Genomic DNA, 26,290 nt, shown 5'->3' on the forward strand with positions numbered 1-26,290 from the left:
GTACGTTTTTAAATGTGTCCTGACACGGCTGACTGTTTCTTGAGATCTTCTACCTTCTTCTGTTAATTCCCATATACACGTTAAGACTGTGGATTGATTGAAGAAATGAATGTCAAAATTGTATTCATACATATTTCTGTTACATTGTGCTGTGTAGAAGTAGATAGTTCAGGAAAAGGCAAAGCCTTCAGCAAATCAACTGTGGCAAAATACATTTCATTGCATGCATTTTCTTTATTGGATCACAATGGGCATCTAACTTGTTCCGTGCTTGCTAAATGCAAGTATTTTTCGACTTTGAGAGACTTAACATCATTACATTGTTTAGAAATTTTCATTTCTAACTCATCGTGCAGTTGGAAACTATCAGTTTGTTGTGATTAGTAATGCAAATTAAGTTTTGTGCAGATAACATTTTAGTAGAACTATTATTTCACTCGGGTCTTATTTGCCTGTAGATATTTCAGTATATGCAAATCATAGTTTTACATGTGTCAAGATCAGGATTCAGGTTTTCCTTCCAAGGTTGTTTTTCTATGAGTAATGGTTCTGATAAACAAGAAAAGATTGTTCATGGTTAATAACATCACTGTCATCAGTTTTTTTCACAGAGGTATTTTTCCCATGACTATCTGTCACATCAAATACTTTTTGTTATGTTTTTGTCACATATCTGTATAGCCTTTCACAGCTAATTTGAAATGTAGCCTCTTTGCACACTCCTTTGCTTTCATTAGAAATTCTAATAAAATACTTGAAAGTATTTGATTGAGTTGTGTCTGTATTGTTACGCTGCCACGATTTCTAGCAATTAGTAATTTGCACAAGACTATGAAGATTTCAGTATTAGCTGAAGCATTTCCTGTGATCATTCATGCTCATTTTTTCTTTGCGCCTTCTTGGGAAGTTGCAGTTAAACTCAGTGTCAAATATTTTTGCGGTAATATTGATGCCTTTTTTTACTCTCATATTTTTGACCATTATTTCAAAGTTTGTAACTCATGTTTCTCTTCCAACTCTTATCATTCTTGGTCCTCTTTCTTCCTCTACTTTCATTGTTATCAGCAAGGTGCAGTCCCTCCATAGTGAGACTGGCTTGGGAAGCTGAGTTAACTTGAAACACAGCATCTCCTCCTGAATCTATAATTACATAGTTAAATGACACAGTATTAAATTATGTATATTTATGGTATTAAAACATTTAAAATGACAGATAACTGATTAGCAAAAAAGTTAGCATGAAATTTGTGCTGCTGTGAATAATTTTCATGAAAATGGGACTTGCCATGATTCTTTTCTGAAGAGATTAGTATCTGAAATGGAATCAGAGTCCTCTTCCATTATTGCAGGGCTAACTTCATAAAAGCAGTACAGATTAATAGATACCTTCCTATCCCAGTTTTCTAAGTCACAACTCTGTTTTGTTTTGCTTCCAGCCTTCTGTAATGTGCTATGCAACTTGGATTGGTTCACAATAGCTCTTTAGGAAGGCACCATTGTCTCAGAGCGTCGAGTAACTACTAAACGCAGCCGACTAATACTGAACTATGGTCTTGATTCAGCATTGCTTAGAAAGATAGCACTATTGTCTCGGAGTATCAAGGAACTGCTGCACCCTGCAGACTGAATATTAAACTGTGGACTTGATTCACCATTGAACTGAAGAATTATTGATATTTTGAAACCAGCTGAAATATAACTAGGATTTTCCAATTTTTTGCACTAGGTCTCCTTGTGCTCTGAGCTGCTTAATTATAGGAGCATACCCTTCCCTACAAGCTAAGCAAATACAAAACGAAAGAGCATTTGCTGATTACCCAGTTGTAAGACAGCTTCAGAACACCTCAAATCTTAGCAAGGCTATTACCTCCTGTAAATATCTGACATAACTTTATCTCCAGAAACTGAAGAAAGTGTAGGTTGGAGGGGATGTAACTGCCATTCAGAATATTATGAAGAGAGTAAATTGTGAGCGAAAGTGAAGAGAATGAGATCCAAGAAATGCAGTTCGTGAAGTGAATTGGTTATGCTGAAGTTAAAGCATTGGATCGTTCTGTTAAGCCACCAGCATTCATAATGTCTTTTACATCAGTGGCTAAAAAGTAGTGAATAGTGCAAACTGTGAGAATGGTAGCTGGAATAAACACAAGCAGATGTAAGTGCTTGGGCAAACAGTTGCTTGTTCTAAAGTCAGTTGTTTTTCTCAGGATGCCGGAAGACATACTAGTTAACAATGCACCCCAAGACTGCCATTGATTCTCAACAGGCAAATAAGGAAGTTTGGTAGTATACTTTGAACCATTAAGCCTCTGTTATCATCACCTAAAGAGGAACCAATTTACAAAAGCAGCAGATATCAGAAAAGTGGATCTAAACTACCAGACCACCCCAAAGTAATTCTTTCTGGCAAATAAGAAGAGGACTCTTTAGTAGAATCTTTATACTTGAAGACAAGTCTCAGGGAACCAACAAGTCCCTCATCCAAATTGTCAACTGATACAGATTCACCATCTTGGTGGAAGCAAAAGGCAAAAGAAAACTTTGTAATATTATTGCCTATTCACCCTGGCTTACTGGTATAGCTGAGGAAACTGTTCTGAACCCAAAAAGGCAAATCACCACCACTACCACCACCCAGGATCCAGCTTTCCACATATTCAATGACTGGTACGACTTCCACCAATAATGAAGTTTCCATCTGCCTCTTCTTCATGTGAGAACTGGATTCGGGATTTGGTCCTGTCCATAGCCAGTGACATGGCACCAGGTTATGACAAAATGTAATATAACATGCTGTGACATATCACATTAAGAAGCAAAGAAACCTCCCTGCTACTTTTAATTTTATGTATATGGAGGACAATTTCGTGACTTAGCAGCGAAAGCTATTTAAATTCCCTTACTTTAGTCTTAGAATGGATGAACATGACTTAGTAGCTTTTGTAGTATTGCTTTCTTAGCTGCATAGAAAATATGTTGGGGCAGGTAGTCAACTGCCCCCTGGTCTGTATTGTAGAATTCAGACAGTTCTTTAGTTGCTTTCAGTGTGTTCAGGAAATGTAACCTGAGTCTGCTGAAGGTAGCTACGCTTAGCTTTTCTGTCAGACATCTGTTGAAAAATTCACTTGACATCTTTCCAAAAGGCAGGCTCAATTATTTCCAATATGACTGTGTAAGCATAGACTAAATGTGGTTTAAATTTAAAGAAATAGTGTCAACAGAAATTGATAGATACATACCAAATAAATTAAAAAGAAATGGTACTGAGTCCCAAAGTTTTACAGAAGCCCAAAATCTAGTGTGATCTTCAATGGAAGGTGTTTTAATAGTTTCCAAATGAAATTCTGTCTTGAGATCTGACAGGAAAACCAAAGAGATATGGTCATATGTAAAGTACATCATTGGCAAGATGCATCCAATGCCTTTACTGTGCCACACCAATGGTACTGTTACTGATGACAGTGTCACAAAAACAGAAATGTTAAACACAGTTTTCTGAAATTTTTTCACCAAAGAAGACAAAGTAAATATTACATAATTCAGAGCAAGAACAGCTGCCAACGTGAAAGTAACTTGGAACTATATATCCTCAGTGTAATGTAGCAGCTTAAATCACTTAATAAAGAACAAGTCCTCCTGTCCAGTCTGCTTAACAGTTAGGTACCTTTTGCAGAATGCTGATACAATAGCTCCATACGTAGCAATCTTTTACAACCACTTGCTCGTTGAAAGATCCGTACCTAAAGACTGGAAAGTTGCACAGGTCGTAGCAGTGCTCAAGAAAGGAAATAGGAATAATCCACTGTATTACAGACTAACATCAATTTGCAGGAGGATTTCTGAACATATAATGTGTTCAAACATTATGAATTACATTCAAGAAAATGATGTATTGACAAATACTCAAAAAATATCTTTCTTGTGAAGTGTGGGTAGCTCTTTATTCTCATGAAGTAATGAGTGCTATCGACACCTGATGTCAGACTGATTCCATATTTTCAGATTTTCATAATGTATTTGACACTGTTCCCCCCAAGTGGTTTCTAATCAAATTTCATGCCTAAGGAGTATTGGGGGAAGTGAACCAAAAACTGTACTTTATTGGCAGAACACTTAGAAAAGGTGTTAGGTCTACCAAAGAGACTGCCTTTACTACACTTGTCCGACCTCTTCTGGAGTATTGCTGCACAATATGGAATCCGCATCAGATAGTATTGATGGAGAACATTGAAAAAGTTCAAGGAAAGGAGGCTCATTTTGTATTATAGTGAAATAGGGAAGAGAGTGCCACAAATATGATATGTGCATTAAGGTGGCAGTCCCTAAAACAAGGGCATTTTTCTTTGTGGCAGGATCTTCCCATGAAAATTTGGTTATCAACTTTCTCCTCCAAATGCAAAAATATTTTGTTGGCACCCACCTACATAGAGAGAAATGATCCATCATAATAAAATTATAGAAATCAGAGTTCGCACGGAAAGATTGATTTCTTTGTTTTTCGTGCACACTCTTTGAGAGTGGAACAACAGAGAAAGGTGGTTCGATGAACATTCTACGAGGCACTTTTGATTGTGAATTTCAGAGTAATCATGTAGATTTAGAGGTAGATGTAGATTGCCCTTCCCACCCCTTCCCCCCCAGACATACAGAAGGAAGCCTATGATACTACCTGGAGGCACAATATCCTCTGACAGCTCCATACACGGGGCTTCCTGACTTATCTTCCTTTCCTCGAATCATTTGTCTTGGCGCATTACCTTTGGTGTCAGATCAGTGACTGCCCATATGGTTGTTTTATTCAAGAGAATGGTGCCCCTCCAAGCATTGCTTTAAGGGTGGTTTTTCTAACAGCAGTAGATCATATAACATCCATGGCACAGTACCCCATTCAGTGGTAGTTACTTTTTGATTGGTTTTCAGTTTATCTTCCAGCACTTGTTGCAAGTGCACACTATCTATAGATGACCATTAGGAGTCTGGAAAAATATAATCTATGTGGTTGCCACAGCTGAGTAATTTGGAAATTCATACCCTCAGAGCCCTTGATGTTTTAAATTATATTATTTGCATAGTATGGGAGAACAGACTGAGATTGTCTGTTACAATTTTATAGATCATTGGTGCTGTGGTCCTGGTGTGATAACAGATAGTGTACATGTCTGCTTGACCAGCATACCTGAAAGTATTGGATGTAGCATGGCAGAACTAGTTTGACCACAGGGACTTTTGGAAAAGCTCCATTGCCAGCTTATGTTCAGAAGCAATCCCTTGTGGTGTTGCCATTATACAACAGTACACTGTATTCCAGGTACTCACATTCCTTACCATTGCTTACCAACCTCAGGAATGATATTTATGATTCAGACAAAAAAAAATCTTACAAAAAAATTAATGATTAAAGTCAGTGCTTCTGCCAAGGTTCAAGTAAATCACTATCTTGGCTGCTTAAGAAATCTGGACTTGGTTTGAATTTAAAAAGCTTACAAAAGAGGCACTAATATGATTTTTATATTATTGTTCCATAATAGTGCAGATGGGTGCCACAATTTTTGTATGATATATGCATATGGGTCAAAAAGAGATGATCTGCTCCCTGTTCAATTGTGTCCAAGATGGGAGAGGTTTAGTGAATGTGTGAGCATCCAGGGTGAATAAGTTTCAAATAAGAACAGAGAAATCTGTTAAAGAGATGGTGACAAGTGTGTTGTACTTATAAAGTTATATGTGACAAACCTCGGGAAGATACCGTACGTCTCGAGGCAGCTGTTATGGCCGCAGTTCCAAGTGAATCATTAGAGAGTAGGAAAGAAGTGTGTTCGCAGATCAGGAGGTAGTAACTGTCACCAAGGCATCCATCTGTCGTCAGTCCTTACCTTTAGAACTGTTCGTAGCCCAGCATCATGTGCTGGAGCAGTGCACAAGCTGTGAGAATCGTCTCTCAAAAAGCAGCAAACTTAACCAAGAAAACTAGTTCAGAATAAAAAGTTTAGTATTATGTCCTATTTACTTCCAGAGGGGTGGCCTCCTGCTCATTTGTTTTCCCTAAGCATGTCTTCGGGATGTTACTGCCAGGTACATTTATGGTGTATAACCCTGAACTGCATGTGAGATTGAAGGTACCTAAGCAGATGAGAACTGTTAAATTCAGGCCCTTCATAAAACATAGCCTGAGAGAAAATGTTCCTCATCATAAAGGCATATTTCTGCTACAGCAACAGCTGAAGGTGGTAGCTTTCTATTAGGTACCAGGGTGCATTCGGAGTAGGGGATATAAATAGGCACTCCAGGGCATCTGTAGGGGTGGTTGAGTTGAAGGATGCACCCCCCCCCCACCCCCCCACACACACACACACACCACACTCTGCTGTGGACTCCAACTTTGTGTTTAGTCAGGTCATACAGCAATGGGAGGAATGGTGGTTGTAGGTGAGAGATGACAAGCAGCAGTCTGTAATGATTAGGTTATGATATTCTCCCTTCCAGGTAAGGAAAATTGTTAATGTTTCACTTACCCATCTCTGTAGTGTATGTGGCCCCACAACAAATAGATGTTTGCTCTGACAGGCTGACACACCAAGTTGTGGTGCCTGTTGCAAACGTATTTCTACATGCCACGTTTTAGTGAAGTCTATATTGTGATGGTAGGACGGCACAGGTGTCCCAGGTGCACATACTGTATTTTAGCTGACAATGTGATGGATGTAGGGTTCCATATTGTCATGGTAGGACAGCACAGGTGTCCCAGGTGCACACCCTGTATTTTAGCTGACAGTGTGATGGATGTTGGGTTCCATATTTTTGTTTATTATCTGTACTCCCTTTTGCATGCATTTTTATGATTTTCATTAGTGAAACAGTTTTAACTTCTGAAAACTTTCTATATTTTATAATAAGGGTCTAAATCCTGTAATTATTCTCATCGTTTAACATTGGTCATGTGGCCTTGGATTTTACAAGCTTTCCAAATAACCTTGAATGTGACATAAATACTCTGTGTATGGGGTTAATTGTTAGGAAGTTACATATATAATTATGTTAGAATCTGTGAATTATATTGTTATGACATGTAGGGATTATTACATGAACTTACTGTTGTATGTTGACGTATCAAAAGCACCCTTGAGAGCAAACCATGGCCATGGAAAGATGTGACATGAAGAATAGGATTGCAAAACTTGTAAGGACTGGGTGAGGAACTCGGATCTCAAATCTATTTCCTTGGATCATGATGTAATTCAGTGGAACTTCAGTGATGTTCTTTCTGAGAACCATACTGTATATATGAGGATAATACAGAAAATAATGATCTTTGGCTTTAATAAAGTCAAGAAAATTATGTTATTAGCAAAAAATGTGTCACTTACAAAATTGAAACTTAATTTATTCGTTGTAATAATCACATTTGTCATTTAATCATTTCTCATACTTGTCCATGATCATTATAATTCCCAAATTGTAGTCAGCTCCCATTAGTCCCTTAAGCCAATTTTTCATTGCAGTCTTGATCTTGGCATAGTGTCCAAAACATTTCCTGTCCATAACTCTGAGCTTTATGGAAAGGTGCGTGCATGATTTTTTTTCCTGATGTTATTCTTCAATCTGAGTGATGTGGTTCATTGGTAAGACATTTGTCTCACACCCAGGAAAATGGCAGTTCTAATTCCAATCAAACCATCCAGCTGTAGGTTTTCCATGATCATCTAAATCCCATATAGCAAATGCCATATTAGCCCCTTTTAAAATGGCTTGGTGAGTTTCCATTCCCTTCCTTCCCAAATGCAGGCAGAATGCACAATGAAAACTTATTTTGCCTGGCACTCATACTACACTGAATTCAGTATCGATGAAACCATTTGACTGGATAGAAGCTTTATGAAACCAGTGAAATGAAATGGAAATGTACAATAGGGTATTACTTCCTGGATTACCCTCATGCTATCATGCATTTTCCGTAGACTGAGACTGGAGATGTGTAATGTTGAACAATGAGTCGACATATATTAGAACAAAGCCTGGTTCATTTCATGTTCGTAGACTTTGGGTAACCCAGTTTAACTCATATAACATGTCTGTATCTGGATGAAGTTGTTATTGTCATATGTCTGAATTGGACATCATCTGTAGGAGTGCACATGCTCATATTTACAATCTCATCAGTTCTGACCATTGTCTTGCTATCAAGAAGCTTTTTTGGTAACCATTGTGAATGTACAATATCCACTAGGTTTTATGCAATTTCAGCAATATAGTTTGCCTATCCACAGTAGTGAATAGATTACGACTTAAGTTTCTGCACAGTTAAAAACTGAGCTCTTTGATTGATCTACAGAGGCACCAAACTTCGACACCACAGAAAGTTACATATTAAAATGAAGACTCTCATTGGATGTGACTGATGACATGATTCTCCTGACAGAAACTTCACACTAGGATTGTGTACTCTTTACTATATACTTAGTTAAATTTTATGATGCCAGTTTCACCAGGTTCTGAACATAGGGAGTGCAGTGTATGTGAAAGTTAATACAAACTATAATTTCATATGAGAATGTGTGAGAGTTAAGATCATTTTCAAGTGGTAGCCTTACAAAAGTCAGTTCAGGAACTAATTGAAAACAATCATTTTTGGGAGGCTTCAATAATTTGCTAATTATATGTTTAAAAATGGAATATTAAGTGGACTGTCTGTTAAATGATGTGTGGACAAGTGGCCACACTTTTCTCTGAATGGAAAAGTAAGTGAACATAACTGCCATATAAAATTGACAGCACCTGTGTACACACAAAATGAAAATATGTACATGGTGTGTCATGTTAAACAAATAGTGTTGCTTAATTTTTGCAGGAGAGTCAAGCATGCATGCATAAAGCGTGCCACACACTGCAAGTGCTGTCCAGCAACTACTGTCATTTGCTAGTGAAAATGTCCTCCGCCATTCATTTCAGCACAAGCGTCCGAAGCCTACAGACATTACACTTCGTGAATTTAGTTTATAGAGTCGGTGTGTCACAAGTTATGGCAGTCATTTGCCGTCTTGAAAGAAGCTATTTGCTGTCAGTTGCCAGCAATAAACGCTGAAAACTTGTGAAAAACTGTACAATGTGTTATAACTGTTCTTCGTTATTCTTTGCCATAACCCATGTTTTTTAACATTTGCAGTATTATGAATGGTATCGCATCACTCATTTTTAATCGAAAATATCTTTCTGTGCATATTAACTCATCATGCTGAGAACTCGTAAATGTTTCACTGGACTTTTTTAAAATTTGGGCATGTTTATTTGTATTTATGTATTTATTTTTTAAATTCTGTTTTCCTGCTTTCATCAGAGTTATTCTTATGCTACACCTCTTTTTTTCTAGTGATTCTGGAGTATTCAGTTAATATATTTGAAACAACTTTGAAAAATCTAAGAATGTGCCCAACAGAGTGTTCTGTTTTTATTTGCATCAAACGCAGATTCTGTAAACTCTACTGTGCTTTATTCTGTATACCTATCACTTGATAAGCTGAATGTTGCTTCATCAAGGTTATTGTATTTATTCAAATAATGCAATAGGTCAGTCCTAAAAATGCTCAAGTGTGTAAATATCTGACAACATTTAATGTTCCTTACGGATGTGATATTGATATCAACAGAATACATGGCAATAAAAATTATTTATTTTTATACATAGTTTCTCTGCAGGTTTAGATACTACATGATTATTTGATTTAATGAGGACCTAATGTAATTATAGGTTTTAATATATTTAAAATTTCTCAAGATTGAAAGTTAAGAAATTTAGAAACTGAATTGCACATTTTGAAGTCACACCAACTTAAGATTACCTGATGTACATTTGAGTTGAAATCCTAATGTAAAGCTTGTAAAATATTTGTGTTGCATCATACATGTGTACACTATGAGAAAATTTATTAATTTAGAGTGAAACAAATTTCACCCCAGGCTGACTTTAAGGAGTTGAATGTGTAGTATTGTTTTGCTACATTCTTTGCATTTGGGGATAATGAAAAGTTGGCAGGCAGTCGTAACTTACCAGTTCTCTTTATTTTGCATATTTTTGTGTCTTGTAATTTATGAAATTGTGTAAAATATAAGCAATACTGTTTCCAGGGTATGTGTGGGCATTCAAGTTCCTCCAGATGAAAATGAAGACTGGTACTGCCGTGTATGCATTGTCAGGAAGCAGGAGAATATTGTTGACAAAAAGAAGAAATCTAGAAAGAAAAAAGTTGTCCCATGAAGTGAAGGTAATGGCATGGAAATTTATTTTTTGTGGTTACAAATAGCTGATGTGGGGTTCAGGACCTTGTTTCCATGACACCAGATGATTAGTGTGGTGAGCTTTGGTAATCAGTCATCACACATTTCCAGTGTATGTTCATTTTGTCTTTGGCACTTCTATAAAATGACTGAGTATATTCTCCTGTTTTTGCTGTCTGCACATACACTGGCCTATTTGTTGATACTCCAATTCCCTCAGTTGTAACTACTCCTCTCTTTCTCTCTCTTCTCCCTTGCTGCATGAAGTCGTCATCTGTTCAAACTAGCTCCCCAACTGTCAGTAGCTGATCCTCCTTATTTATATCCACAAGTAATGCCTTATGTTCTTTATGACCTGACCAAGGCTAGTACTTGTCTCCACAATGTTTATCCAACCATTCTGCTGCATCCTGCTTTCTTCCACTGCTAGATGAAACTCTTCACCTATTACGCTAGGCAACAGAGGGTGACTGTGGTTAAATGCTAGACTACAGATCCAAAATTATGGGTTTCAGTCCTCGATGTGTCCTAAGATTTTTAATTTCATTTATCATTTCTTTCACCTCTGGCATTGTTTGTTATTGTGAAAAATGATGAGCTTTGCTGTTGTTTGGAGTTGACATTAAACTGTGACTCCTTATAAATTGGTGAGTAAGTCAGTTCAAAGGTCAGTGGAAACAAGAGCCTACCACCTCCAATGAAGCCATGCCTAGTAAACCACTTTGATGTTTGAACCAACCTTCATGTTGATGAGGGCTTTTTTTTCATTTACCATTTCATATTTATTATATACTTATAACCTGAATCAGTTCTTTGAACAATCATCTCTTCATCCATTATGATTAACCATTTTTCACATCTTATTTTCATTTCTACCCATAAGTGTCCTATTTCAGATTTTATGTCATAAAATGTACAAATTCTATCCTGCTTTTCACCGATTTTTCTATCTCTGATGGCAAGGTCACACATCTATGGAAGAGTCTCATTAGGCATTCCTTTTTCTACCCCACTGCATTCACCCACATGACACCAGAATTAACAGTCCCCAGATAAAACATCCCATGCAAACAAATCTATGGCAGCATCAACATGATCATGAGGTACTAGTTTTAAAGAATTTGTAAATTCTAAATTAAACTGTAAGTAAACGCGAAATGTAAATGAAAGCACATTTTTCTTAAATTTGTACCAGTAAGCAGGTGACATTTCTTTTTTCTTTGTTTGTGTGTTTGTTTCTTTCTTTCTTTCCCTTAGCATTTATCCTGTCTAGCACGGGGTTCACTTGTTCAAGATTTGGGATATTTTATTTGGTTACTTATTTTTGTAGCTGGGATCGCTTGAATTGTGTAATCTAAATTGTGTTCTGTATGTGAACTGTTTGTGTCTTGTATTCTCGGAGGTGGAATTTTGTGACCAGCCCTGCATTTGCTTAAACAAGCATGGGAAACCACCTAAAATACACACTCAGGATGGCTGATATACCAACCAATGGCCATTAATCCACCATATGGATTCCATCTGGGCCTGCCTGACCACCTTGATTTCCAAACTAGCATGCTGCGCACTACACTATGTACCATAACTCAGTGAATCCATCATTGAAAATAACTAATGAGTCTAAGTTTCAAGCTCACAATGGCAATAGCCATACCAAACTAATAACGAATCCAAACTTTCCAACCATGTCATCACCTCCTCCTCAGACACAAAGATGATGATCGGTTTTGTGACTAAGGAGTGACAGCAGAAATCCAAAATGATGATAAAGCATAAAATTAAATGTGAAAATTGTTTTTCCATTGTTAAGTTTTATTTTTAGTGTTCATTAAACTTCTGTGTGTCTTTGAGATAAACGTCATTTCCATCCACACTTTTAATACAGTCGTAAGCCATCAATCAGTAAAAAATGCTCAACATGAAATTGGGGGTATGAAATATTTTTTTGTGTGTTAAACAGTGCATTCAAAATAATAAAAATATATATCTGCATTTTTAACCTTGTCAAATTTTGTTCCTTTACAATCAATTGATTTGCTGTGAAAATTAACTTTTGTATCTACATAGTGTGCATTGAAAGTCTATATACTACTTCGTCTTCTTTCTTTCTCCCCACTTTTTTTTCCAAAGTCTTTTTAACATTAGTTTTACACAAATTGTTCAATGTCATTCATTATTTTATTCATTTTTGGAGGACTTGTCTTTGGAAACTAGAAACATTGATCAACTTTGACACAAGTTGGCTAGTTGTAAAACACAGTTCATTATCTTTAAAATACTGTAACTTATCAACTCATTTTGTATGCCTCTAAAGTTTCGTAGAATTCCTTCTTTACCTTACTACTACTTGATGATTATTAGGAATTTTAAACAACTGTAAAATGATTTTTCACAGCTCTGTTGGTATTAACTTTTAATTCATACATATTTATTTTTCATAAACACTTTAGATGGTTTGCTTGTTTCTGTTGAACTACTTCAATTTAACATCACAGATGAGTTAGCTACATAACCTCTTATTAGCGTAATGAGCATTAACTAGTAGCATCGCAAATCAACAAGTTGTTTTGAACAGAATTGTACAGATGTACTTCTGGACACTGACTGACTTGACTATAGAACATTATATTATAGGGACTGATAGACATAAAATTTTGCACAATATGTCACTAGTGACTGACTAACATATAAATGCTCATATTTTGACTATCACCTGACTGGTACATTGTGTGTGGTGCCCCTTTATAGATGCAAATATTACAGAAATTACAAAATGGTAAAATACAGGACTATTACATTTCGGATTTTAACACAAAAGAAAATAATAAACATACAAAGACACAATTGGCAGTGAAGTGAATTTGTTTAACCAAAAGCTGTGTAATTAGAAAATAGCAAAATAATAGATACTATTTTATGAGAGGGAAATTTTAACATGCACAGGGATTTGCAAAGTCCACCAAGAATTTCCTGGAACGTTAAAATTTTTAACTAGTGTACCATGTTTACTTGAATATAAGATGTGCCGCTGCCCTTCTTCGTCATCATCATCATCATCATCATCATCATCATCACTGGAATATAATTTCACATAACTAATACAAGCAGCAGTGAAATTTATAGTCCTGTTGTCACAAATCTTCAGCTGTTTCTTACAGTATATCACAATTTCAGAGGAGGTGTTTAGGGTGGGAGCTAATAGCACAGCTAAAATTGATGTAAGTGTAACAGCATAAATAAAATTTATGTTCATTGTCACAAGTATGTGGCTGTTTCTTCATAATATGTTGTGGTTTCTGAGATAGTGTTGATGGGGGGACCTGAGAACACAGGTGTTTTTCTGAATATGTAGCGGATTTTGCATCTATATTACATGACAATCCGACAATATTCCTTTGTCTCTTACTTCCAAATATGTCAACTGCTTGCCACACACTCATTCACCATGTAGAACCAGCATCTGATACACACCCTTTCATTCCCATCGTAATTCATGGAAAATGTTGACAATATTGCTGTACAAAACAGGTACCTATGTAGATTTCTACAGTCTCCTGCAGAAACGTATACTGTTTTTGAGTATGTGTCCAATTCAGAGTACAAATGGATTCAGGCAAACTTGAGTTTAAACATAGTATATGCTCATAAAAAACCAGGTTATGTGGTATACTTTCCCATGGCTGGCAGCACAATGAAATTTCCTTCTTGCTCACCACTCCTGTCCCCACATTCATTGTAGTTCTAAGCCAAGCTGATGTTGCTGTTTCTCCTCAAACTCTTGTGAATTCTTTAAAATAAATCTACATTGAACTCAATTACCAAAGCTTCACTTTAAATATTAAAAGGTTTTCAGACACCGCTACCAGTCATAAAATTATTGATCACTAAATTATTTATTTATGGGCCCAATATGTAGATGCATGAGCCAACACTTTTGTATTTTCAAACTGTATTTTATGTTCGTTTTCTAGGCAATGCTCCACTATGGCCGACTTGTCAAGCTCCCTTTGTTTTATATGGCGCTTGTGCTCAGTACAACGCTCTGCAACCGTGTGAATTGTTTGTTCAATGTACATGCTGCCACATTCACAGGGTACATGACACACCAGACACTCGAAGAGCAGTGTCATCTCTAACAGGGCGCAACATATCTCGTATCTTGGGGGCGGGCCGGAACACTGGTCTTAGCCCATGTTTCTGCAGCAGACGTCCTAATTTACTGCTAGTTGCTCCACAGTATGGCAGGAATACAGTCCGTTTAGCCTCTTCTATTGATTCACCAGGTGTCTTTCATCGGCGGCCCTTGAAAGCGTTTGCGATGTCTCTTTTGCTGTATCCATTTTCCTCAAAAACGCGTAAAAACACGTAAAAAAACACGTAAAAAAGACTGTAGGTGGTAGTCGTCAGAGGTAATCTTGGCTCTATGAACAAACGTGTTCAGGACAGCTTTCTTGTGTACAGGGTGGTGGAAACTGTTGGCGTTCAAGTACCGATCAGTGTGTGTTAGTTTCCGGTACACTGAATGACCAAGCTGGCCTCCTGCCTTCCGCTCAACCAAAACATCCAAGAATGGTAGCTTGCCGTGCTTCTCCATTCGACAGTAAATTTAATGTTAGGATTCATATGATCGACGAACTGCTGTAGTGTATCTCCACCATGACGCCATATCAAGAAGGTGTTATCAACGTATCATAGAAAGCAAGACGGCCGTAATGTCGCAGTTTGCAGAGCCTGCTCCTCAGAGTGTTCCATGAAGAAATTTGCGACTGCTGGAGACAGTGGTGATCCCATGGCTGTGCCATCTGTCATCTCATAATATTCATCGCAGTACAAAAAGTACGTTGTCATTAGGATGTGACGGAACAACTTAATGATTCCAGAAGGAAAATGTTGGGCCAGAAGATCCAGCGTATCTTGTTTCAGCACCCTTGTAAAAAGTGACACAACGTCCAAGCCAACCATTAGGTCATTTGGGCCTATCTTCATTCTCTTGAGTGTCTCAACAAATTTCTGTGAGCTGACAAAATGGTGTTCGCAATGTCCCAATTTTGGTGCTAATAATCCTGCCAGATGTTTGGCAAGTCTGTAGGTGGGTGAACTGATTGCAGAAACATGGACTAAGACCAGTGTTCTGGCCTGCCCCCAAGATACAAGATATGTTGCGCCCTGTTAATGATGACATTGCTCCTAGTGTGTCCAGTTTGTAGGGCGTACCCTGTGAATGTGGCAGTATGTACATTGGACAAACAATTCGCACGGTTGTGGAGGGTTGTACTAAGCACAAGTGCCATATAAAACAAAGGGAGCCTGACAAGTCGGCCATAGCAGAGCATTGCCTAGAAAACGGACATAAAATACAGTTTGAAAATACAAAAGTGTAGGCTCATGCATCTACATATTGGGACTCCGTTATAAAGGAAGCGGCTGAGATTCGTTTAAACAACAATAATTTCAACAGAGACCAGGGATACACACTCAGCAGGGCATGGGGACGGGTGTTGGACATCAAAAGAAAGCAGAGACAGATGTGTGACGCAGGAGCGGCAGTTTCAAACGTGGCACCTGCCCCTGGCGCCACCTGACGTCACTGGTGCTGCCACGGGCAATAGCTCTGCTAGCTGCCCCGGTCGACTTAACACGCGCGCCTCATTGGATCGATCTGATTGGCTGCTGATGATGTCATCATGCCTATATAAACGAGAAACCGTAGCAGCCCCGGCAGTCAGTGAACTCCTGACGACGATGGAGGAGATGGCCATAGAAAGCTCGAGGATTTTATTCAAATTGACGCGGTTGAAAAACCGAGAACGTTTTATTGTGGGTGTATAAAGATATTAAAGTGTCTTTATATGAGTGTTGTGTTCACCCCGGGGGGAGGTATATCCTAGTATGGGGTGATGTTGCTTTGTATATTAGTCTTTTGTTCACATGAAAATTTTTATAAAACAATCACTCACTTCATTCTTGTGGCATGACATTCTTATTGTGACTTGCTGAGGTATCACTATTTCCATGGTTCTCTTGGATTTCTTCACCATTGTTTGCAAATTTCACAAGGATGAGTTTATATAACACAATAACACAAAACAAATCAGCAGTGCAAAACACAGAGTGGTGGTCAAAACAAGGCTATTTTCGATTTGACAATCAATATGTCGATCCAGGTGTTGTCAGTAGCATTCACCCTTGTGAAGTTTGTGAACAATGGTGAAGAAATCCAAGAGAACCATGAAAATAGCAATCCGTCAGCACATCACAAGAACAATGCCATGCCACAAGAAGGGAGAGAGTGATTGTTTTATAAAAATTATCGTGTGAACTACTGATCAATATACAAAGTAACATTGCCTCATATTAGGTTATCCTTCTCTCTCTCAACAGGATGATCACAATAACCATGTTAAGAAACTTTTATATCTGTATACACTTACGGTAAGTGGTTTTTTAATGTCAGTGTAGCCCGATGATGAGGTATCACCTTGAAACATGACACTAAATAAATAATTTAGTAGTCATCGAATTTTGTGGCTTAGTGGTTTCAGAAAACTTTTTCGTATTTTTGGAACAATCACCATCAATTAATGGACAATATGGCTTCAAATTACTTCACTTTAAATGTAGGACAACCCCCAATATTAATCTATTAAACAACAGAAAATATTGACGTCAGCAGCAATAGTTTAATCTGTGAATGTAAGATGACATTATATTTACCAAAAGATAAATTTGGGGAAAATATCTTATGTTATAATCAGATAAATATGATATAAATATCGTACTAAAGGGTGTTCCATTTATCTGATGACCGCTTGTGCGGTGCAGTAGATGCCAGGCAGCGAGCTCTCTGTTGCCTGGCTATCAGATGCTGTGTCGCCCATCTACTGCCGTGGTACGACATGACTACATTTAAAATATAAGCAAATAAATTTTGTACTCACTCAGGTCACACAAGGAGTGTCTGGAACTACCTGCCATTATTTTCCACTCATTTCTGACATCTACTCGAGAAATTATTAATCATACGATGTAATTATCTCTGAGATATTGAATTAATTGATTCGCGAATATTATCCTGGAGTTCCTCCAATGTGTGAGGATTTGTTGTGCACAGTTTGTCCCCTCAGTGCACCCCACAAATCAGAATTGCATGGAGTTAAATCAGGACTTCAATTGGACCAGATATTGTTACTAATCACTCTTTCATCGAACACACTGTGAATTGCATGCAAAGAAACATTGGCTGTATGAGCCCTTGGTGAATACTGTTGAAAAAATGTGAAGCTTCATTCTCTTTCTTTTGGTCCATTAAAAAACGGTCACAAAATGTTTTGCACATATCTTTCACTTGTAACTCTGTCATTAAAAAAAAAATTGGGCGTATTATTCTGTCACCACTAGCTGCGCACCACAACCCTATTTTCTGATCATGAAGGGGTTCCTCATGAAGCACAACATGTCTATCTGCGGTCCTGAGTCGACAGTTTTGGGAATTAACATGCCCGTGTAAATGGAACCAAGCATCGTATGAAAACAGAATGAGGTAAGGATCCATTTCACCATCATGCACTTGTTTTAAAACCCCTTCGCAAAATTTAAGTCCGTGCGCAGGATCACCAGGTTGATATTCTATGCTACCGATACTTTATAGGGCCTTAGCCCAAGCAGCTTAGCACCTCTTTGTACAGAGGTGCATGATATTTGTGTTTGCTGCGAAAGATGTCTGAGACTGCTTAGGGGAATTTTCCAGGCATTATGCAGTATCATCGAGACGAGCTTCTGTGAGCACTGTATGTCATTGTTTATGCTTCTTGCCTTGAACACTTCCCATTTCACGAAATTTATTTACTAATTTGTGAACTGCATCACGACTCAGAACTTGAACACATTTAAACTTCTGTTCAAACAATCTCCGAACTGTACGAGTGGACTCTGTACGCACATATGAATCATAAATAAACACTCGTTGTGGAATTGAATGATTCGCTCTTGCCATTGTTGCATTCGTGAACTTCACTGTGACAGTCGTGATGTCTGTTTCACTGCTCAAATGGACCCATTCGACTGGCAGGTGCGGCTTCAACGGCCGCAATTCCCCAGCCAGGCGGTCATCAGATAATGGAACACACTGTACTTTTGGGATCAGAAGAATTGGGGCGAAAAAACTATAATACTGGGTTTTGGAAAGAATTATGGCTCAGCCCTTTCACTATCATTGGGATGTATGTGTCCCACAATAAGTTATCAGAAAAAAAACAGCAGGTATTTGATACATGTTTTTGCTATGTAAAGGGCAAAGAAAAGCCTGCTGATGATATGAAGAATTGTTATAATTATAGATTGCACATTTAAATCGTGCTGTCCTCAAGTTTCATTGTTAACTGTCTACTCACTAGATGTCTCACTACAAAAAATGCCATAGATTGCTTTTCTTATCGCACTTACAGAGTGAATGATAGCACTGGGGAAGAAAGATATGATTGTTAAAAGGAGGGCTGCTGAATGCCCAAGTTTTGCATACAATTTTATGGTGAATGTTGGGGACCATCCACAAGAGGAAGATGTGCAGGATGTGCTAAGAGAAAGATGTAAATTAGAACAAAGACCTTGTGTACCATGTGCCAAATTTCGTTGGGTGATAACTGTGTTACACTGTATCACAAGGAGGAGGATCGATGTGGCTGTCACATGTGACTCAAATTTGCATGTGATGATGATGGAATAATCAACTGAACTGTCAAATATATGTAATCAAAATATGATTAAAATGATTTTCTCAAATGTATCATAAAGGAAAATACAAGATCATTATTCATTTCATTAACACTGGGACACACGTCCCAAGATTTTCTCAAAATATATATCATAAAGGAAAATACAAGATCATTATTCATTTCATTAACACTGGGACACACGTCCCTAGATTTTCTCAAAATATGTATCGTAAAGGAAAATACAAGATCATTATTCATTTCATTAACACTGGGACACTCGTCCCAAGTCAGAATAACACTCTACCCCCCCCCCCCCCCCCCCCCACCCGCTCGCCTCCTTACATTGGAAAACAAACAGGTGGAAATTTTTTTTTTTCAGAGTGGTACTTCTGACTAAAATATTAAAGTAAAATAAACATACATTAATGTCTTTCATTCTGAAAAAAATTGCTAGTGAAATTTTTAAGGTTGAAACATTCTGGAATACGAAAATTTTGAATACAAATAACAGTTGAAATAGTGGACAAGAAAGCTATGAGTGCATTGTTTTCAAAATTATTTGTCTCACTTGAAAATGTAATTACAATAATTATTAATGTGCAAAACTAATTTTTACAATCAGCAGAAACCTCAGTCATACCCATACGTGGTACCTTGTTATTACTGAATGACACCATCCCATGATTTCTGTTATACAGGGTGATAATAATTAAAGTTAAACTTTCAAACTACTGTAGAAATAACACCACTGGTCAGAATGATCTGAAATTGCAACGGAATATTATTGAAGAAGGGGGAAAACGTATGGCAGAAGAAAAATAAATAGTTACAAAATGTAGCAATAGATAGAGCTGTAAGAATCATAATTTAATAGTGGTCGACTACAAGTGACAAATTAATCATACAACAATGCCTAAAGTGTACGTTTGCCATTAAACAAACTGTACTACTCAGTGTGCGTGGGTGTACAGGTGTGATACTGTTAGTTACATAAGCCCATCCACCATGGCAAGGTCATATCACATCAGATGAGAAAAATCTGTTTTTAATTGTCCTGAGGCCAAAAACCGCATAAAAAGCATCAGTCACATCAGTTCTTAATTTTCCTGACACCAAAATCCGCATAAAGAACCCGAGTCAAAATCAAATCAGATTATTAATTTCCATGTAACTGCCGCAAGAAATGTTCAATATGCTGTCCACGGTTTTCTGCAACAAGTTCAAATCGAGATACAGCATGTTCCACAACTGATCAAAGTGTTTCCGGGGTCGCGTTCAAAACGTGTTGCACAGTGCGTGCCTTCAGTGCAGCTAAGTTTGCAATTGGAACACTGAACACAACATCTTTCAGATAGCCCCACAACCAGAAATTACACGGATTAGGATTAGGTGATCGGGACGACCAGCCTGTAGGGAAATGGCAGCTGATAATTCTAGCATTTCCGAAATGGCGCTTCAGTAGCTGCTTAACTGGATTTGCAGTGTGCGGAGGTATGCCATCTTGCATAAAAATGATCCCATCCACGCTGTTGGAGAGCTGGAATTACGTAGTTGCACAAGACACACTCATAGCACTTACCAGTGACAGTACAGGTAACACCCCCCTGCGGGTTCGGGGGTTAGAATAGGCCCGCGGTATTCCTGCCTGTCGTAAGAGGCGACTAAAAGGAGTCTCAAATGTTTCGGCCTTATGTGATGGTCCCCTCTCGGGTTTGACCTCCATCTTTCTAAATTATTCCGAAGAGCGAGCCAATTGGGGAAGGGCGCCTTACGTGGTGCACTGTATCCGTCGTGCATTGAGACCTTTAGCCGGCTTTTTCGTCGTTGCAATGGTGTCCCGCTCGTTTTCCATCTCTTGGGCGAGGATACGTCCCTGAGTGCGATTCCCACGCTGCACTCTGCAGTGTTTCTTTTAACTGCGACGACGACCTTGGACAGTTTTGCACCTAAGATCCAGCACGGTAGCCAGTCCGTTGTGGTGGGGCCGCCATGTACCCTCTTGGTTGTAGCCCCCTGACAACACAGGGATCGCTCTACTGATGCCTGCGCCGTTAACTCCCCACGTATGCCAAGGAGTAGGTGCCCGTCTCCCTGGGGCATCAGGACTCCCGGCAATGGACATCCTGCCAGGTGGCTATTGCTGCGGCTGGGTGGCGCCCGTGGGGAGGGCCCTTGGTCGGAGTAGGTGGCATCAGGGCGGATGACCCGCAATGAAGCGTGGTACATCATCTCTCGCTGGCGGCCAGCCGCCAGCAGTCTCTTAAGCGTTCTCGGGCTCAATTTAATGCTGAAAAGTACAATCCGAAAATGTTCCCCTCTCTGGCCACGCCGTGGGAGGAGCGTAAGCCTCAGGATGGAGGTAATAGTTATTCGCCCCGGTTCTTAGTTTGTACGAGAGCTGATGGGGAGTCTTTTCTCTCCACAAAGCCTCAGTTCTTCGTCGAGCATTTAGAGGTCAAGTTTGGGGAGGTGGAGGGCTTGTCAAAAATGCGCTCTGGATCGGTCCTGATCCAAACGGCATCCTCTGCCCAGTCACGACGGTTGCTTGCTTGTGACAAGTTGGGGGATGTTGCCTTTACGATCACACCGCATAAGAGTTTAAATATGGTCCAGGGAGTTATTTACCATAAGAACCTTCTTTTGCAGTCTGATGACGAGCTGCGCGCCAACTTAGAGCGCAGGGGTGTACATTTCGTCCGGTTCGTTCATCGGGGTCCGAAGGAAAATCAGATAGCTACCGGTGCCTTCATCTTGGCCTTCGAGGGTGATACGTTACCGGAAAAGGTCAAGGTGATGGTCTACCGATGTGACGTCAGGCCCTATATTCCTCCCCCGATGCGGTGCTTCAAGTGCTGGAAGTTCGGCCATATGTCTTCCTGCTGCACTTCTGGCCTCACATGTCGAGATTGCGGATGCCCGTCTCATCCCGATACTCCATGTGCCCCGCCTCCCATCTGTGTCAACTGCGGGGAGCACCATTCACCTTGCTCGCCTGACTGCAAAGTCTTTCAGAAAGAGCGCAAAATTATGGAATATAAGACCCTGGACCGGCTGACCTATACTGAGGCCAAAAGGAAATATGACAGACTCCATCCTGTGAGAATGACATCTTCTTATGCAGCTGCTAGGACAACTGTGCTAGCCCCATCAGTTTCGAGACTTCCAGCCAGCTCGATTAGCAGTAAGACTCCTCCTGCCCCATTGCCCGTGGGGGGCTCTACCCAACCGGTTGCTCCTGCACCACCTACCTCAGGAGCAACCTCCTCCCACCCGTCGGGGACGTCCGTCCCCGCTTCTCAGCCGGAGAAGCGTCTAACTTCTTCGGCTACTCTCGCCCGTGAGAATTCCCTTGGGACCCTCCCTTCCCAGGGTTCCACCAGCGGGAAGGATGACGGCCGCCAGTGGCATAAGTCCTCACCAGCGGCCGGGCGTAGGGCTTCACGATCCTCCTCTGTCCCGGAGACTGAATCGGTGAAGCCTTCCCAGCCGGTGCAACCCAAGGTTCAGCGAGAGAAGTCCAAGAGAAAGACCTCTAAGGCCAAAGAACTTGCGGTGGCACCAACCCCACCGCACCTTTCGCGCTCTGCGTCTGAGGATGAAGTCGAGATTCTAGCGTCCGCTGAGGACCTTGATCTCGCTGGTCCCTCAGACGCCATGGATGCCTCTCGTACGGGTACTGAATCGGTGGCAGTGAGTGAACAAGCGGCGTAAATTGCCTTCCCAGTCCTTTCACGCCTTTCTCAGCCATGGACAATATCATCCTCCAGTGGAACTGCGGCGGTTTTTTCCACCATCTAGCTGAGCTCCAACAACTTATCAGCCTTCACCCTTTCTTCTGCATTGCTCTTCAGGAAACTTGGTTTCCAGCAATGCGAACCCCCGCCCTCCGTGGCTATCGGGGTTATTATAAGAACCGGGCAGCATATGAAAGGGTGTCGGGTGGCGTCTGCCTCTATGTCCTTCACACTCTGCACAGCGAGTCTGTCCCTCTCCACACACCTTTAGAGGCTGTCGCTGTTCGGGTGTGGACGCCACAGGCTGTTACCGTCTGCAGTCTTTACCTTCCACCGGATGGTGATGTCTCGCAGCATGTCCTGGCTGCGCTGATAGCCCAATTGCCGCCACCTTTCTTGCTATTGGGCGACTTCAACGCCCATAACCCTCTGTGGGGTGGGTCAGTGGCAACAGGTCGAGGCGCCATCGTTGAGCATTTATTGTCGCAGCTCGATCTCTCGATTTTAAATTCACACACTTCAGTGTGGCGCATGGCACCTACTCCGCCATTGACCTTTCCATCTGTAGCCCTAGCCTCTTACCGTCTGTCCAATGGAGTGTGCATGACGACCTGTGTGGTAGTGACCACTTTCCGATCTTTCTGTCACTACCACAGCGTCACTCTTCTGGGCGCCCTAGCAGATGGGCTATGAATAAGGCTGACTGGGACTTGTTCTCCTCCACTGCCGCTCTTGAGTCTCTCTCTAATGACGACATTGATGCGGTGGTTCAATCGGTCATCACCGGCATCGTTACTGCCGCCGAATCTGCCATTCCCTGTTCTTCTGGGTCCCCTCGGCGGAAGGCTGTGCCTTGGTGGTCGCCTGAGATCGCTGAAGCGATTAAAGATCGCCGGCGGGCGCTCCAGCATCACAAGCGACATCCCTCCATAGACCACCTTATCGCCTTCAAACGGCTGTGTGCGCGGGCCCACCTCCTTATCCGCCAAGGCAAGAAGGAGTGCTGGGAGCGGTATGTGTCCACCATTGGCCTCCATGTCACTCCTTCGCAGGTCTGGGCCAAGATTCGACACGTCTACGGCTATCGGACCACTGCCAGCGTCCCTGCGCTCTCACTGAATGGAGCAGTTTGTACTGACTCCGACGTCATTGCCAATCGCTTAGCAGAGCATTTTGCTATGAGTTCTGCTTCTGCGAATTACCCCCAGGCCTTCCGCTCCATTAAAGAGCGGATGGAACATCGGAGCCTTTCGTTTCGCACCAACCACCCAGAATCTTACAATGCTCCATTGAGTGAGTGGGAATTTCGCGGTGCCCTAGCTGCTTGCCCTGATACCACTCCTGGGCCAGATGGCATCCACTGTCAGATGCTGAAACACCTTTCAGTGGACTGCCAGCGGCGCCTTCTCGATCTTTACAACCGTCTTTGGGTCGGGGGGTGTTTCCGTCGCAATGGCGGGAAGGCGTTGTCATCCCCGTTTTGAAACCTGGAAAGACCCCTCTGGAGGTGGACAGCTACCGCCCCAATAGCCTCACCAACGTTCTTCGTAAGCTTCTCGAACGGATGGTGAGCCGGCGCTTGAATTGCGTACTGGAGTCTCGGGGCATTCTGGCTCCGTCTCAGGGTGGGTTCCAGAAAGACCGCTCCGCCGCCGACAATCTGGTGAGCCTGGAGTCGGCCATCCGTACTGCCTTTGCCCGCCATCAGCACCTGGTCGCTGTCTTTTTCGACATGCGGAAGGCGTACGATACGACATGGCGTCATCACATCCTTTCTACGCTTCATGGATGGGGTCTTCGGGGCCCTCTGCCGATCTTTATCCGCAATTTCCTGTCGTATCGTACCTTCCGCGTGCAAGTCGCAGCCTCCTATAGTTCCACCCACGTCCAGGAGAACGGTGTGCCACAGGGTTCTGTTTTAAGTGTCTGCCTGTTTTTAATAGCCATTAACGGGCTCGCTGCGGCCGTGGGAAATTCTGTCTCTGCTTCCCTGTATGCTGACGACTTCTGCCTTTATTACAGCTCTACTGGCATTGCAGCTGTTGAACGTCAGCTACAGGGCGCTATCCGTAAGGCGCAGTCTTGGGCTGTAGCGCATGGGTTTCAGTTTTCGGCAGCCAAGACCCACGTTATGCATTTCTGCCGGCGCCGAACAGTCCATCCTGAGCCGCGGCTTTATCTTGCCGACGAACTCCTTGCTGTGGTGGAGACCCACAGGTTTTTGGGGGTGGTTTTCGATGCCCGGTTGACTTGGCTGCCTCATATCCGGCAGCTTAAACAGACGTGTTGGCGGCATCTAAACGCTCTGAGATGCTTGAGCCACACCCGCTGGGGCGCCGACCGCTCTACCCTGTTGCGGCTCTACCAGGCGTTAATCCAGTCCCGTCTGGATTATGGGAGCCTGGCTTATGGCTCAGCATCCCCATCTGCGTTACGGGTGCTGGACCCAATTCTCCACAGCGGGATACGCCTTGCCACTGGTGCTTTCCGCACCAGCCCTGTGGACAGCGTACTAGTGGAGGCAGGTGTACCTCCACTGCGGTTCCAGCGCCAACGTTTGCTGGCCGCTTATGCTGCCCATGTTCTAAGCTTGCCCGGGCATCCAAATTATCGTGTCCTGTTCCCGCAGTCAGTCGTCCATCTGCCAGACCGTCGGCCCCGGTCGGGTTGTCCGATCACCGTACGCGTCAAGGAGCTTCTCTGCGGGCTTGGGTTTTTCCCTGTTCCACTTCCTTTCCGGGCGCCTCTGCGTACACCCCCATGGTGTGTTCCTCGCCCTTGCCTTCGGCTCGACTTGGCACAGGGCTCGAAGGACTCGGTCCCTCCAGAGGCCTTCCGCCACCGCTTTTATTCCATCCTGGCCACGTATCAGGGCTCTGGAATTGTTTACACCGACGGTTCGATGGTTGCTGGTCGTGTCGGGTATGCGCTAACTCTAGGGGACCATTCCGAACAACGGTCCTTGGCGGCTGGCTGCAGCGTTTACACTGCTGAGCTAGTCGCCATCTTTCGAGCCCTAGAGTATATCCGCTCCTGCTCGGGTGAGTCCTTCGTTATCTGTAGCGATTCCCTGAGCGGTTTACAAGCTCTCGACCAGTGTTTTCCTCGTTCTCGTCTAGTGATGGCTATCCATGAGTCCCTGCATACTCTTGCGCGTTGCGGCCGCTCTGTGGTCTTTGTGTGGACCCCCGGTCATGTCGGTATCCCGGGCAATGAACATGTTGACCGCCTGGCGAAAGAGGCCACGAGTAAACCATCTCTGGATGTTGGTCTCCCAGAGGCTGATTTGCGGGCAGTCCTCCGCTGAAAAGTTTTTGCGCTTTGGGACGCTGAATGGCGCGATCGGATTACACCCAATAAACTCCGTGCCATTAAGGAGACGACGTCTGTGTGGCGGTCCTCCATGCGAGCCAACCGCAGGGACTCAGTCATCCTTTGTCGGCTCCGCATTGGCCACTCCTGGCTAACACACAGTTATTTACTGTGCCGGGTGGACCCTCCTGTATGTGGCTGCGGGGCGGCTTTGACGGTGGCCCACATTCTGTTGGCCTGCCCCCTTTTAGCTGTGGTCAGGCA

General features: G+C 41.7%; 1 protein-coding gene across 2 annotated transcripts in view; it reads left to right on the forward strand.

Annotated features, from left to right (window-relative positions):
* The window catches only part of LOC126183288 (transcription initiation factor TFIID subunit 3), a 344,471-nt gene that overhangs the window by 304,252 nt on the left and 13,929 nt on the right, over positions 1-26,290 (forward strand). For both annotated transcript variants that reach the window (XM_049925122.1, XM_049925123.1), the window contains one exon: positions 10,120-10,256. In XM_049925122.1, the coding sequence (XP_049781079.1) occupies positions 10,120-10,249 (130 nt within the window). In that variant the 3' untranslated portion in view covers positions 10,250-10,256. The remainder of the gene's footprint in view (positions 1-10,119; positions 10,257-26,290) is intronic.

The sequence above is a fragment of the Schistocerca cancellata genome, chromosome 4 (assembly GCF_023864275.1).
Source record: "Schistocerca cancellata isolate TAMUIC-IGC-003103 chromosome 4, iqSchCanc2.1, whole genome shotgun sequence".
In the NCBI taxonomy this organism is placed as follows: domain Eukaryota; kingdom Metazoa; phylum Arthropoda; class Insecta; order Orthoptera; family Acrididae; genus Schistocerca; species Schistocerca cancellata.